This window comes from Achroia grisella, unplaced genomic scaffold (genome assembly GCF_030625045.1).
Source record: "Achroia grisella isolate CSIRO2021 unplaced genomic scaffold, CSIRO_AGI_Agris_v1 utg1419, whole genome shotgun sequence".
NCBI classification, from domain to species: Eukaryota; Metazoa; Arthropoda; class Insecta; order Lepidoptera; family Pyralidae; genus Achroia; species Achroia grisella.
The window spans coordinates 1-17,513 of NW_026712630.1; the positions used below are offsets into that span (position 1 = coordinate 1).

Genomic DNA, 17,513 nt, shown 5'->3' on the forward strand with positions numbered 1-17,513 from the left:
CTTGTATACTGAACCGGACGGTATCCTACGTAGGTTAAAAAAATTGACAATCATAAGTGTCCTACATGAATAAATGATTTTAGATTTGATTTGATTTGATTTCGCTAAGCAGCATGATTGCCACTATCTTGTCTTATAATAAAAAAATGTATATTACAGTCAGTGTCACATATGAATTAATTTTTCGGATGGCACATAAAAAAAATCTTCGCTATTTGACAGTTTCAACAAAGTAGATAAGAGTTAAAAAGAAACTTGGTAGCATTCTATTTGAAGCACATAATTATAACAATAATAATCTCAGGACAATTCACACAGCGCCATCTAGACCCTAGTTAAGCTAGCTAAAGCTTGTGTTATGGGTACTAGATAATTGATACAAATACATAGATATATATTTTTTCGTAAATGCATACATATTATACATACACCCAGACCGATACAAACAATCATACTCATGAATACAAAAAATTAAATAGAAAAATGACATTTTTCAAAATTGGAAGCTAGTATTGCCTCCTTGTATATAAGTCAGTTAAATTAACCACGCCGTCTTAATCATTATCTAAATACTTTTAAAATTATATATAATACTTCTGTGTAAATAATTGTTAAAACTTTAAAGGAAAAAATAATAATTTAAATACATTTCAAAACTTTAAATGCCAGTCTTGTAAAAAATGTACATTTTGAATAGTGCCATTTTTTTCTATTTAAACGACGAAATGTTTGTGCCGTGAGAGGAATCGAACCCGCGACCATCGGAATTAAGGCGGTGTGCTCAACCACTGGACCATTGCACCCGTCTTAATAGAAGTACGGTGTCAAATAATAGATGTGCTGCACTGAAGCGCTATGCTAATACTCAGAACTAGATAGTATAAAGCTAAATAAATAGAGAAATAAAGTTCCATACAGGTTTCCTCTCAAAGTGTCTTTAACTTCAGCGCTAACATACAGCATGTATCAATTTCTAGTAGCGAGTGATAAATGGCACCATACGATACGATTTTGCACAAGATCGGGCAGGACGATCTGTTGGAATCTAACACATTGGCACATGAATAAGTTAAGATAAATGAGAAATAAAGAAAGAAAAAAGAAGGGAAGAAAGAAAGAAAGAAAGACAGCACGAAAGAAAGTTAAAGATTAGTACAATATATATAGTAATAATAATTTCTCGTGTTGAGGCTGTGGTAGGCCATGCCGCTCTCGTATCGGTTTATACAGCAACAGCTGTATGTAACAGACGCATATATATATAGTTCGTTGGCAGGAGTTGGCCTTTAGTTGCTCCATAAGTCGTTGCGCGGGTTTGGAGTGCCATCTGCACTCGGCCCCTAACGTCCGGTGAAGCTGTAAAGGCCAGCTGCGGCCACAGCATTAGAGTAGTCCGAAAAAAAATATAGTCGTCACTAAGATCTTTGTGGTTTAGCGGTTGAGCACATCGTCTTACTTCCACTATTCATGAGTTACATTCCTCAAACGATACAAACGTTTGTATTCATGAGTGTGATTGTTTGTATTGGTGTAGGTATTTTCTATTTTTATTCATGCTTATTTATAAGGACTCTCGGTAAAATGACCAAATGGTCAATACATATGTACGTCTATTTACAAGAACTCTCGTTAAAAGACCGAATGGACAATATGTACGCCTACTTACAAAGACTCCCGGTAAAAGACCGAATGGACAATATGTACACCTATTTACAAAGACTCTCGGTAAAAGACCGAATGGACAATATGCACGCTTTTTTACAAGGACTCTCGGTGATAGACCAAATGGACAATATGTACGCCTATTTACAAAGACTCCCGGTAAAAGACCGAATGGACAATATGTACGCCTATTTACAAGGACTCTCAGTAAAAGACCTAATGGACAATATCTACACCTTTTTACAAACTCTCGTTCAAAGAATGAATGGATAATATGTACGCCTTTTACAAGGACTCTCGGTAAAAGACCGAATGGACAATATGTACACCTTTTTACAAGGACTCTCGTTCAAAGAATGAATGGACAATATGTACACCTTTCTAAAAGGACTCTCGTTCAAAGAATGAATGGACAATATGTACACCATTTTACAAAGACTCTCGTTCAAAGAATGAATGGACAATTTGTACACCTTTTTACAAGGTCTCTCGTTCAAAGAATGAATGGACAATATGTACACCATTTTACAAGGACTCTCGGTAATAGACCGAATGGAAAATATGTACGCCTTTTTACAAGGACTCGGTAATAGACTCTCACGATTTCAGTCAGACCCATCATGTATTAAATCGTGTCGTCCGTACGAGATTTAACAGGCGAACAGATTTGGAGACCTTATTTGAAAAGTTTCCCAAAACTTGCGCAAAGTTGGACAAACTCAACAGGATCTCCATAAAGTTGCACGTGGAGATTTTAGGATTTTCCACTCTTTCGGTATTCAATCCCCGATTTTAGGAGTACGTAATGCAGCGAGGTCCAGTTTTAAAAGAAACCTTTATTATTGAAGATCTTAGAATAAATTTCGGATGCTTTTGTATTTTGTTTAAATTTAGAGTTAGCTTAGACTTTGGAACACCGTGAGTGCTCGTCAACTTAATGTATATGTTAATACGTTTTCTTATTATAGTGTCAAAGAATTTATTCAATTTAGTAATTCAATACATGACCTATATTAATTATGTGCCAGTAATTCCAATGAAATATTTATTTTAATTTTATTATTGATTAATTATAATGCCATAACATAATAATATATAAAATTTGCACGCCTGTATGCAGGCTGATTACCCTGGACACTATATATGATATTGTATACACCTATAAGCACTGTATTCTGCAAATAAATGGTATGATTTCATTTGATTTGATATGTGAATCAAAACATTGTGAAATTTTTCGTAATGAAGGATTCATTATGAAAAATTCGCGGGCGTGGGGTGAAATTTCGCACACTTTTATTTGTAAAAATAAATACATTAAATCAGTAAAAAAAAAACATTATACACTATACCATGTATTTAGTATAAGCACGCATATACACTCATTTGTTTATTGTTAAAGTCTGTAATCAAACACAGACTAGATAAACATTATTTGTCTATAGTCTTACTGAATGTCAAATTAACTATGGTTGAATTTCGACCACTAGTTTAAATAGAGAAAATATTTATTGAAATAAATAAATAATTCATCATCATCACCATCGTCGTCGTTTCAGCTCAAAAGACGTCCACTGCCGAGCTGAAATAATTCATATAGTCCAAAAAATTTACACAGTACGTACTTTAGACTTAATGCAAAAATCGAAAAAAGATTAAATCTTTTCGCATTCTCCTACTAAACCTTTACTTCCTTTTAATCCTAAATGTGTTTTTTATTTAAAAAAAAGCATTTGAATACTTGTATTTTGAGATAAGTTGTAAATAGGTCACTACCACATAATTTATTTCGCTAAAAGCCCGTACACAAGAAACTAAGCGAATGGTCACTCAGTAAGTACTGCGAGGTATGAAGACAGAGAGGTTAACATCAATAAAGCTTAAGCGTACAGCCACATTTAGTTGCTCTTAAAGTTACATATACTAGCTGCCTTCCCCGGTTTCCCACGAGTAATATAATGCAATATGGACTCCATTCTCCGCATTTGTCCTCTCATCTAAGCTGTTGTGTATGTAGTCAAGAGTACTAAAGTAGCCAGCTAAACTCCTTTCAGAAGCGCAGAATCCACTGTGTCTTCACTGGCTTCACGGAGCAACCTCACCATTTCCAGGATTTGTGTTCGTTGTGTGTCCATTGTTACGTACTGTGTATGTAGCCAAGAGTACTAAAGTAGCCAGCTAAACTCCTTCTAAGAGCGCTCCTACTCTTGTGTCTTCACAGGTTTCACGGAGCGACCTCACCGTTTTCAGGATTAGTGTTCATTGTGTGTCCACTATTACGTACTCCAGGATTACGTGAGCAGCCATTTCTACAGCTTCAAAGCAGCCCCGACAAAGGGAACCGTCTATATAGCTTCGGTCGAATATACTTGTAATATACATATAAATCTTACCCTTGAATTACGCTAAATCAGTGATTCCTAAAGTGGTCTATATCGAACCCCTGAGGTCTATGTCAAAGTGCAAGGGATCTACGACAACGGTTATCTTGTTGTTTTTAACACTAAACTTTACTACAGTTAGAAATTTACAAAAAATCAATACCAGGTAGGAATAGGGGGTCTAGCCAAACCGAAAAATATGGCAAGGGGTCTACAACACAAAAAAGTTTGGGAATCTCTAATCTAAAACGTTACGAAGTTTAAAAGGTCTAAGTTGAGCGATAGTTGTTAGTAATGTACCATGGTATTTTGACTTTTACGCCTTTCCCCTTAGAAACCATCGTGAAAATTCCTGCTATTTTGTCACTATATGCTAACTGACCTGTCCTAATGTCCTATGAATATAATCATCCTATACTATCCTATACATACTCAATGCCTTGGTAAACCGTTAGTATAGACGTATACACTATTCCATTTGTTTTGAGTAGTCATGCTCACTAAAATATCCAAACTTTTGGAGGCGTGGTGGGCCGGGTCACTAGGCTCCCTAAACTATGGTAGAGCGCAGTGATGGCTGGCTCGTCCCTCATACTCGTGAACGGGTGCTGCTTGTAAGGACTGGTCAGCTCTAATCACTATGACTGATTTCCTCTTATTAATTGTTTAACCAGTTGGTTATATATTCAATATTTTTCCTATTTGAGTATTTAATTGAATTAGTGCTAATTGGTGGTTTGTTCACACACTTTAACTTAAAAATGTAAAGTAATAATAAAATTGTTTAAAGAGCAACACGCAAGTTTCTTGCTCGTTCTTCTTGTGATGAGACAGATTTCCGAATGAGCGGTAAATAAAAAAAATGTAATGACTATTCAAAATGCTTCAATTAAAGTTTATTTGCATAAATGATTTTCTATTCTGTTCCATTCTATTCTATTATTATCCACTAAAAACAGAAGACAGAAGTACAAACAGAGCGAGCAACTTTGTTTTACAAAGCATATCTGACACTGCTTTGGCCAAGTGTACCTCAGTCGAACCTTCTTCTTAATCGTTCCCTCACTACTGAGGATTGTGACTCTGCACTATCTTGTCGACCAGCTGTCGCCGTCGGTTGCGCTCAGACGCCTAGTGTAGAGCGGAGTAATAATAATAATCTCAGGACAATTCACACAGTGTCATCTAGACCCAAGTTAAGCTAGCTAAAGCTTGTATTATCGGTACTAGATAACTGATACATATAGATATTTGCCATATGGCATTAAGCTCGCCAAACTGTACAATTTTCAAAAGTGCAATAAATAATAAATATTTTTTTTTGTAAATACATATATAATATACATAGAAAACACCCAGACCGATACAAACAATCATATTCATGAATACAAATGTCTGTGCCGTGCGAGGAATCGAACCCGCGACCATCGGTCGTGAAGCGGTGTGCTTGACCGCTAGACCATCGAGGTCGTCGAAGGGTGAAGTCAATTAAATATTATTGTCAATAATATTTAGTTGACATCAGTCCATAAATACCGTATCTATTTACTCACAGTCCATGTTGAGTATTCCGTGAGATCACTCGCGTGACTCAGGGTTAGACCCCTAAGCCAGTTTCAACTGATTCGGAACAATGGCATGTTGTATTCGTTTTGTTAATGCGATTTCTTTCAAATAAATCAAACACATACTAAACTGGAACATGGAATATTTTTGCTAGGTAACTAGCGCAACTTCCTCTATTACATTTTTTTTTATTATACCAGGTGGCAAACAAGGATACGGCCCATCTGATGGTAAATGGTTACGGTAGCCTATGGACGCCTGAAACACCAGAGGAGTGTCACATGTGTTAGAATTCACATCATTTTTGTAGAAAAAAATCCGATATTTAAAAAATATATTAAAAGAAGGTAGTTTGTTTTTAGTACTAATGAAGTACCCAATGTAAGGATTATTACGAATATTGTAAATAGCGCCATCTAGTATTTATAGACCGACCATTTATCGTATCTCCTCAGTTTCAAGACACTCTCCTTGATGTGAAGCCAAATCTCGAGGTCCTTGGCGTTGATATATCCAGTGACGTTCAGTTTTGCGGTCATTTGGAGGACAAGGCTAAAATAGCCTCAAAGAAGCTTGGTGTGCTCAGTAGAGTGAGACGGTATTTCACGGCGGCCCATCGCTTGCAATTATACAAGGCGCAGATCCGGCCGCATCTGGAATACTGTTCTCATCTCTGGGCCGGAGCACCACAATACCAGCTACTTCAATTTGACCGCATTCAGAACCGAGCAGCCAGAATCATTGATAATCAACGTCTATATGACAGACTCGACCCATTGGCTTTGCGGCGAGATATTGCATCTCTGTGCATTTTCTACCGCATATATCACGGGGAGTGTTCTGAGGAATTGTTCGGATTAATACCAGCTGCTGAGTTTCACCACCGTACCACCCGCCAGAAACTGAAATACCATCCTGATCATCTGGATGAATGGCGGTCTTCCACAGTACGGTTTTCTAGAAACATTTTTGCCTCGCACAACCACATTGTGGAATCACCTTCCAGCAATGGTATTTCCGAACCGATACGATATTGAAACCTTCAAGAAAAGAGCTTATTCCTTTTTAAAAGGCCGACAACGTACTTGCAATTCCCCTGGTGTTGCGGGTGCTCATGGGCGGCGGTAATCACTTACCATCAAGTGAGCCGCATGCTCCTTTGTCCCCTGTGTTATATAAAAAAAAAAACACTGACTTTGGTCTATAAACGTCACGACACTTTTTGTAGATAATGATGTATTCTACAAAGTTGTAGTACATCATTTGATTCTATCATCAATAGCGCACGCGGTTTTAGTTATTTTTCATGTAATTTTTTTACACCTTGGCTTACGTTATTGGAGTTTTAGTAAGGATCCCTAATTTTTTTGGAAATATAATATAGTCTATGATACTCAGGGATAGTGTAGCTTCCTAATGGTGAAAGAATTTTTCAAATCAGTCCAGTAGTTTCTGAGCCTATTCAATACAAACGAACAAACAAACTTTTCCTCTTTATAATATCACTATAGATATACTTTAAACTCGTTAATAACATTAATAACGTTCATGCATGGAACATCTACCATCTCTATCTCTTGGTAACTGTAACATTTGGGGTGAGGTATAGCTTGCGTGACCTACACTTTCGGATCTACTACATCGAGCCTTGTCGCTCGGGCTTTATTGATGTGCCTCCATCTTTCCCTATTCAACTGACTTGTAGATTTCCTTTTTGCTTTATAGGCTTTGTTTTGATTGCATTCATATTTTTCTAAGGTTGATTTTGTACAAACTCGTCTATATAGACTAACTGTATCCGTGACTTCGTCCGCGTGGAATTTAACATTAATTTTCTAAAAATGAAATATTTTTTCTAAAATAAAAGTACCTCAAGTTACTCCTTATTACATCAACTACCTGCCAAAAAAAGTCCCGTCAAAGTCGGTCCAGCTATTTCAGAGATTAGCCGGAACAAACAGACAGTAAGACAAAAATTGTAAAAAAAAATTATTTTGGTGTATGTACCGTATTTATATTGATATCCATGTAGTAAAAAACGTTTATTTCAATATTACAAACATACACTCCAATTTTATTTATATGTTTAAATAAACTTAACGCCCTTGGTGGTCTAGTGGTGATCCACCGACCACTTCCGATGGTCCTGCATTCGATTCTTCGCAGGGTACATTTGTATTCATGAGTATGATTGTATGTATCAGTCTGGGTATTTTGTACATATACCATTAAATATATATATATATATATCAATCAGTTGTCTAATACCTAGCACGGTACATTTATTTCTATTCAGAAGTATGATTATACTTTCTTTTTTATTTTTTTTTAATAATGGGTTTGCGCTTGGTCTTACCTCATCTGATGGTAAATGATGGTAAGACCTAGGATGTAGCGCGATTTACTTATCTTCTTTCGATTTACGATCTTATGATTATGTGTCTGGGTGTTTTCTACATGGTAAGGGTAATCATCTAATATCCACAACTTAGTTTAAGACTAGATGGCACTGTGTGAATTGTCAAAAATAGCTAACATTATTAAAATTTACAAAAATAACTTTAACCAAGTCGTTGTAATATAGATTGACAATTATTTCAGATCACAAAGAGCGTTCATTCATTCATAATTTAAGAGCTGTGCTCTTGTCGGTGGAGCTCCCGCCACCTTCCACAATCTTCTATCAGTCCTTTTAGCTGTTGATACGACACGACTCCAACTTTTTCTTTAACTTGCTTGATATAGCTGTGTCTCGGTCTGCCCCTTCCTCTCTTTCCATCTATTTTTGCTTCAGTAATGTTATTAATTAGTTCGTCGTGTCGTATCAATTGCCCCAACATTTTTCCCCGCTGGCTGGTAAAAATAAGTTATGAATAAATAAACAGGGTTTTCCATTTGCTATTTAATAGAAGCCACAATCCGATATGACCTATCATTCATTTTATAAAATTAGTGTCGAAAAAGTTAGAATATTGTTCTGGAAATTTCTACCTGCAAATCAAAACCCGTAGGCGGACGGAGTCCAAGGTTGATAATGAAGAATTAAAGGCTATTGTGGAAGCGGACCCTCGCAAACCACGTCAGAGTTAGCTGCAGGCTGCGGTGTTAGTGACAAAACTCTATAATATTATGCAAGTTCTGAATATATTATTGTATCGCAATTTATTTAAATACTAGCTACATACCCCGGCTTCGCACGGATGTACATGTATTATACATATAAACCTCTTGAATCACTCTCTCTATTAAAAAAAACCACTTCAAAATCCGTTGCGTAGTTTTAAAGATTTAAGCATACATAGGACGAACAGCGACAGCGACTTTGTATTATACTATGTAATGATAACACTGCATATATTTCATTCATTCAAATGTATATAATTATATATATAATTTATAGCCTATGTGTTATTCTGTTGTATAAGCTGCGTATATTACTGTAAAGTTTCATTAAAATTCGATCAGTAATTTTTGAAAAAGTAACAAACAACCATCTATAGGCACAAACTTTCGCGTTCATAATAATGCATTATAGAATATTACACCGGATGCGCTTCAGGTCGTCCCGTTTGGTATAAATCGTGCATTGGAATATGATTCTATGAAATATAGATAAAGAATATCAAAAGAGCAATCTAGTGTATGAAGAGTCGTGACTCATTAAGAGAGAAATTCAAAGAGGCAAATATTCTCACCGTTGCTTCTCAATTTATATATTCAAATATCCTATATGTTCATAAAAATCTTGACTTATTTCCAAAAAACAGCAATATTCATAATATTAATACTAGATTTAAAGACAAACTTGCTGTCCCCAAGTATCGTTTAGAAAAAGTTAATAGGTCTTTTATGGGAATAGGTATAAAAATTTACAATAAAATACCAAAGGATATGTTGGAATTACCTTTAAATAAATTCAAAACTTCTGTTAAATCATATTTACTGAGCAAAGCCTATTACTCACTAAACGATTACTTGAATGACGAGTATGCATGGCAATAGTTGTTCATGCACTGAATTTTCATTTAATGTTAGACATAGACACCTATATAAAAATACATTGTAAATAAACTGGCTTTAAAAAAAAAGTAATTCAATTGAGTTTCTTGCCAGTTCTTCTCAATTGGATCTATATACCAAACTGGACGGTAGGGAAAAAATAAAATTATAATGTAAAAATTTGACGTTCATAAGCGGCTAAAATGTCCTACATGAATAAATGTTTTTTTAATTCGAATTTGAATTTCAAAAAAATATTCATATAGGACATTTTAGCTCATTAACGTGTTAAATTTTTATACCACGTTGGTGGCAAGCAAGCATAAGGCCCATCTGATGGTAAATGGTCACCGTAGCCTATGAACGCCTGAAACACCAGGGGTATCACTTGCGCGTTGCCGACTTAAGAAACCTTAATATACCCTTTTTGAAAAACCCCATGCTGTAGTCTCGTGGGAAAACCTCGGCAGGAAGTTCATTCCACAATCTAAGTGTACACGGGAGTTTATCCTTCAGCACTTCCATGCAGAAAGCAATTAGTAACATTTTTCCGTAATAAAGTTCTCTTAAAAAAATATTCAAATATTTTTCTTACTTCAATTAAAAGTTGTTGATCAAATTTACTTTTTAATTCTCCGAACATTAATTTCGAATCTTGGTGTCAACTTAAACAGATGATAGCAGAAATGAAAGGGGAATATCTTATTTAACAGAATAAAATATAATGAGTGTACTCTGAAAGAGAGACGAACTTCTGCCGAGTCCAGCAGAGGAAACTTCGAGCAGTTCCGGGACTTGTGACCCGGGGGTAGAGTTAACGGACTCTTGTCCGATGTACGCCAATACTCACTTACAGTCTAGTGGTTTAGCACACCGACTTTCTTCCTATGATCGCGGTTTCCATTCCTGACACGATGCATTTGTAGTCATAAGTAGGATTGTGTCGGTCTTTTCTATGTATCTAAATATATATACATAAAGGTGTCTGACTGACATAGTGATCTATTAACGCACAGCCCAAACCACTGGACGGATCGGGCTGAAATTTGGCATGCAGGTAGATGTTATGACGTAGGGATGCTAAAAAAGGATTTTGATTAATTCTACCCCTAAAGAGATAAAATAGGAGATGAAAGTTTGTATGAAACTTTGTCAATTTTAAACCGATCGGGCTGAGACTTTGCATGCATAAAGCTATTATGACGTAGGCATCCCCTAAGAATGGATTTGATAAATTCCACCCCTAAGAGGATAAATTAACGTGAGCGAAGCCGCGGGCAAAAGCTAGTAGTATATATGAAGTTAGAAAACAAATATGTTTTGTACAGTTGTCCAGTACTCATAACACATGCTCTGCTTACCTTTGGATTATATGGCGCTGTGAGTTGTTATTATTTTTAGGTTTAGTTTATTTCTACTCTACTCTAATTGTTAGGGAAAATACTATGTGCGGAAGCGTCTGTCTCGTACCTGTATGCTCTTGAGAATTTCATGGGCTTCTTAACATAGGCCGGTGTCTCGATGATATGTTCGTTAGATTTCACAGTTTTCAGTAGGTTTCACACTAAGTTTTAATTAATTTTATTTTAGCAATGCGCGCGCGTTTCGGCGGCGATCTGTTTTCATATGTGTGCCTACACTTGTAATAATTCTGTCTACACTTGAGACCCTTCCAATAGTTTAAGTCTCCACTAACATAGATGTAAGTTAAGTGTAAAATCAGTCTACGTCCCGACTCCGCATCGACTGTACGCGTTGTTAATAAACCATATAGCACACTACCAATAAACTTAATAATGTCTAATAAATAGTACAATCATTTTACTGGTATACTCACTACCTACATACTACAATAAATAATATATAATGCAGCGCCACCTCATCACAACATATATACCACTACAGTGATGAGGACAACCACCCCCTTCCGATCGATCCAATACAAACGGGGACCGATGTTACGACGGCCTGAGCCGAGGTTCGAACCCCTAGCGGTGCCCTCAGACTAAAGTCGTATCCGTCAGGCGGGAGTTGGCCTTCAGCCGCTCCATAAGTCCTTCCGCAAGTTTGGAGTGCCATCAGCACTCGCCCCCTACCGTGCGGTGAAGCTGTAAAGGCCAGCTGCGGCCGACAGCATTAGAGTAGTCCGAAAAAAGAGGATAACCACCGCACTACATAGGTAACGGGGGAAGCGTGGGAACAGAAACTAATGGACTCCAAAAGAATAGTTTGTGCTTACCGCTGGTACAGGTAGACTTTGAACACTAATGTTACTCTATTCTACATTATTCTGTTCTATTTTGTAAAATGTGTAATAAATTTCTTGTTTCAGATGCTGAAAACGTAGCCAATTAGTATGTCAAGAGGGCCAGACAAGTATTTTTGACAAGATGGCGCGGACTTTGTTCACAGTGACCATACTTACTGCGGTAACGGTAAGTCCTGTTTATTATTATTTTAAGAAGATTATCAGTGTAATTTTACATGTTACTGGTCATATTGAATCTTCACTAATAGTATTACCACAGACAACATAATACATTACATACATTAAATAAAAAATTCTCATAATCCAAATTCAATAATCCGATATAATATACGTTACAGTGTCACCGTTATATAATACAAATAAACAGACAAACATATCCATAAATAATGATATATCTACAGAGCATACAGATAAAGTTCAGCTATGCAATTAAAGAATTGGTGACATATAAGTTTTCTGAGACAGTTCTGGAACAAAACAGGCCGATGTCATGTGGCTAAGATTCTGGAATAAAATAATATTGCGACTATAAATTGAGATATAAGCTATCCTATCTTTCAAGTTGGATCTAATGTAATAAATCACACAATGTGCATATCAAATTTGCAATCGGTTCAGCAGTTTAGGAGTCTATCGCGGTCAAATAACGTGATACGTATTTTATTTATATAAAGATGTATAGCAGTTTGCAATCACACAATATCTTGAAAATGTAATGCTGAACAACATTTATTTAAATGAGTACACACGAGTTTCTTGTTACGAAAGACACGCAAGTTTCTTGCTCGTTCTTCTTGTTATGTATCTTTCCGAATGATCTGTAGAATAAAAAATAGTAAATGTTTATTCAGAAGTAATATTTAGTTTCAAGTAAACTTCATATTCAGGTTAATGTCACCAATTTCCTCCAAGTTGAAAACTTCCTAATCCTTTCCTAAAAAATATATCTAATGGTTTTTTTTTAATAACAATTTATTTTTACGAGGCTTCACCTCACCGGAATTGGATGATCATTCATTCTCATTCGAAAGCCTGACTTTGACTAGCCTCCATAATACAACGATCTTAAACATTTTGTTTTCAACCTAAAGGAAATGATAAACGAAATCAGGCATTGGCTAGTCTATTCTGTTTTAAAATATTTTTTTTTACTTATAGTATTTAATCCATCTTAAATTGTCGAAAATGAACCAAAACTGCAAGACTTCAATACTCGTACGCTCACTGACGAAGCGGAACATCTGACCTGACATAAAATTGAGCTGTTTTCAGCAGTATATTGGTCGAAAATTGTGAGCTTAAATCGAATAAAATGTATCTACAATGTTACTATTACATTATAATATAACTATTTTTAGATATCAGTCTGTATAGAATAGAATAGAATCATAAATAATTATTAAATCACACATCACAACACAATAATAATGATGCTGACAGCAGCATATAAATTATTATATAAAACAAACGTAAATAAAAACAATGCATTAAATTAGAGATGAAATCGTTATATAAAAAAAATAAAAAAAACAACATTAAAAAATCAGCACTGTGCAGCGTACAGGTAGCGTAGGCACGACCATCATGCTAAATGTCTTTGTTAAGTAAGAAAATATACATAGAAGATGTTGTTTGGGATAAAAGAGACGAGAGAGAGAGAGAAGACCTGTACTAACAGCAGTCCGGTATCTGTAAGAAAACTGAAATAAACGACTGGACGACCAGGACAGATGTGCCTGGAGAAGAAGGACTAGGATAGCCCCAAATGGAAATAAGAGAAGGTGAGACAGAAAGAGATGTAGAAAATTGTGCCCCAAATGAAATGAGAAAAGGCTAGGCAGAAAGAGATATAGAAAAATTTGTGTGAACACAATACAATAGCTACTTGAGTAACAAAATAATGGTTTAGAAGATGTAAGCGGGAATACAAACTTACTGTTACAGATTACTCAAGAATATACCTTATACTTACTAACAATATGATTGATTACAAAGTTTTTGTCTAATTGATTGAATACTTTGTATAATGTTAAAGCAATAACTTATTCAGTTGATCGACTCTTTGCTATAGTGGTTTTGCTATAGCCTTTTTACTGATGTTCCGAGTTAGATTCGACACCTACAAACATTATTATTTATGGTTATATTAATAATATCTCAGGACAATTCACATATTGCCATTTAGACCCAAACTTTGTTAGCGTTATAGGTACTAAACTGTTATAAATAAATAGGTACTTGTTTTTTGGAAATATATATATTACACACATAGAAAACACTAGACCAGTTCAGGGGAACCAATGGCACGCGTGCCATTGACGGCACGCGATACAATATTTTGGTCACGTCGTCGATCATAAAACTGTTTGAAGAAGCTGGCTCATGCTATTTTAACAATATTTTCACCTACCTATGCCTATGCCACCTACCTATGAATAACATTAAAAACTCGGTTAGAAACCGTTTGACAGATGAATCCAGTTCAGCCTGCATTTTGCTAAAAGTAACATCGTACAAGCCTGACATATATTATTTGTCATCTAACCTGCAGCAACAGAAGTCACACTAATTTTACAGTAATTTAATTTATGCGTGTAACGAAAACAATACAAAATGTACCTCTTTTGTTTACTTTATTTCATAGACAGTTTTGATAGTATTTCATCATCATCATCATTGCCTTGCCTTTATCCCATTATTTGGGGTCGGCGCAGTATGTCATTCTCTTCCACTGATCTCTATCAATCGTCATATCTAAACATACTCTTCTTTTATTCATATCATCTTTCACACAATCCATCCATCTTTTCTTGATAGTATTGATAGTATTTATTATTATTATTTTCCAAATGCAATCAGAAAATCAAAATTATTTGATGGCACGTCAATGACCCCATTAAACATTTTTTGGAAAAATTGGCACGTTGATGCATAAAGAATCGCCTACCCTACACTAGACCGTTATTAACAATCATGCTCATGAATACAGAGTGTTCATACTGTGCGAAGAATCAAACTCGCGACCATCGCAAGTAAGATGACATATGCTAGACCAAGGTCATCAACAAATAGTAGAAGAGAGTCAAAAGCACAAAGTCCCGGCACACCTTCAAGATTATTGAACACAATCTACTGCTAACTGCTAGCGTATTAGATTTGTTTTCGATTTTGTATTCACTCATTTTTTCTCTTTCTACAAAAAAAAAAAAATCGGCTTACTCAAAATTGTAAAATATATATTATTAACTAGCTACTCGCCCCGGCTCCTCCCAAGTATACATATATTGTATATATAAACTTTCCTATAGAATCATTCTATCTATTAAAGGTTTTTTTTAAAGAATAGTAGTTTTAAAGATTTAGGCATACATAGAGACAGACAGCGACAGCGACTTTACTTTTTTTTGAAGTCAATATTTAAAGCAACTTTGGGTTTCATTTGAAACTCCGAGGTGTTAGCAAAGATAAAAAAGAACAGAAGAATTTCTACCAAATCACATCAATATTCAATCAATAGAATTATGATTCAATTTTTATTAAACGACATTAAAAAGGAGAAATTAATCATTTTACTGCCCGTAAATTTGCTTTCTAATTACGCAACGATGTCAATTTTGCATTATTAGCCGCCACCACTTTTGTTTACATAATTTTCAGTTTGTGATTGAAATGTGAATTGTTAATTACAACTTTGCGCCAGTTTGTCGGTGGACCGGGGAGTGTATGAAAATTTAATGATGTTGAAGTTTGTTGATCGGGTTATGATAGTTTAGAACCGACATGCTGTACTGCGCGGAGTTACCTGCTCATATTAGCTACTCTCTACTAATGGAGCTTTTTATATGTGAAAGAATTTAAAAAATCGATTAATTATTTTTCTAGTTCGTTCAGTCCAAGAGTTTTAAAAATCGGTTACTTATTTTTCTAGTTCGTTCAATCCAAGTGTTTTAAAAATCGGTTAATTATTTTTCTAGCTTGTTCAGTCCAAGAGTCTTATAAATCGCTTAATTATTTTTCTAGTTCGTTCAGTCCAAGTGTTTTAAAAATCGGTTAATTATTTTTCTAGTTCGTTCTGTCTAAGAGTTTTAGAAATCGGTTAATTATTTTTCTAGTTCGTTCAGTCCAAGTGTTTTAAAAATCGGTTAATTATGTTTCTAGCTTGTTCAGTCCAAGAGTCTTATAAATCGCTTAATTATTTTTCTATTTCGTTCAGTCCAAGTGTTTTAAAAATCGGTTAATTATTTTTCTAGTTCGTTCAGTCCAAGAGTTTTAAGAATCGGTTAATTATTTTTTACCACCATCAAAGGGACCACCAGTATATGCTGTTGAAATTTTGTTAAAAGCAAATTATGTAATCAGTGTTTGTAACCCGAACAGACCATTCCCCACATGCGTACCACAAGGTATAATTGTATATTAAATTATAAATATTATAACTACAGTGTCTATTCAGATAAGCTGAGCCGTCAGCTTGTTTGCTAGTCTAAATACAATAATCAAATCCAGTACTTTTTCTTTGTAATATTAGTTCAGATTTTCCTATAACACAGAATAAATTCAAATTGTAATCGTAGAAGATTTAGTACGGATTACCATCATTACATAGTATAAAACAAAGTCAGCTATCGCTGTCTGTCCCTATGTATGCTTAAATCTCTAAAACCACACAATTTTTAACCGTTTTTTTTAATAGATAGAATGATTCAAGAGGAAGGTTTATGTATGATACATGTACACGCGTGCGAAGCCGAGGTGGGTAGTAGATTGATAAAAAAGAAATATATATTAATAGGAATAAAGAAAATAACAATGCACCGATGTTCAAAGATATATATATATAATTAAATAAATAAAAAAACAGAACTGAATACGCCCGTTCTGTATAAATTACGTTTAAAAGGTTTCGTTTTTAAAGTGAATTGAAAGTGTTAGTTAGATAACAATGAAAACCCGATTTTAATCACATGAATGTCATGTTAAGTGGCGATAAAACGCTCCATAAAACACTGAATTACGTCACCCCAGAAGTGCACCAGTAAACATTGGCTAATTTGTTTAGTATGCAAATGTGTCCAATGCCTCAATTCGCAAATGTTTGCGCGCCCCAACAGTGCGTAGATATTTAAATGTTAATGTACTTCTATATTGCTCTTTTAATTAAACAACTATTTAACAACTACCTAATTGATTGTTGCTTTTGCAATAGCATAGGCTGGTGGTCACTCTATTCTCCCAAATTTGAATTTAAAAATGAATCTGTATTAGTTAATTTTAAACTTTCGTGTTTAATATACATTATTTAAATTATTAACCGGGTCTTAACACGAATAATTTTATGTCAAATAAAGGTATTTACCTCTCTCGACGTTTCGACTAGGTTGCACAATCTTGTGACGGTAGATGAAGAAAAAACTGCTGTCACCTATCTGCATTGACATCGCTGTTACTCCAGTCAGCTCGTGACCACGGCTAGTGCAACCTAGTCGAAACGTCGAGAGAGATAAATATCTTTATTTGCCATAAAATTATTCGTGTTAAGACCCGGTTAATAATATAAATAATGAATCTGTATTATTGTAAATAATATTTGAAAAAAAATGCGAGCTGAGTTTCTTGTCAGTTCTCATCTCGAACGG

The 17,513-nt window shown here is 35.1% G+C and overlaps 1 protein-coding gene across 5 annotated transcripts in view; it reads left to right on the forward strand.

Moving 5' to 3' along the window:
* Nucleotides 1–11,961: 11,961 nt before the first annotated feature.
* The window catches only part of LOC131855450 (protein madd-4), a 165,311-nt gene continuing 159,759 nt past the window's right edge, over nt 11,962–17,513 (forward strand). For 4 of the 5 annotated variants that reach the window (XM_059206724.1, XM_059206726.1, XM_059206727.1 and 1 more), the window contains exon 1: nt 11,963–12,043. In XM_059206724.1, the coding sequence (XP_059062707.1) occupies nt 11,999–12,043 (45 nt within the window). In that variant the 5' untranslated portion in view covers nt 11,963–11,998. Of the gene's footprint in view, nt 12,044–17,513 lie in introns of all 5 variants that reach the window. The other variant, XM_059206725.1, reaches the window with a different exon arrangement.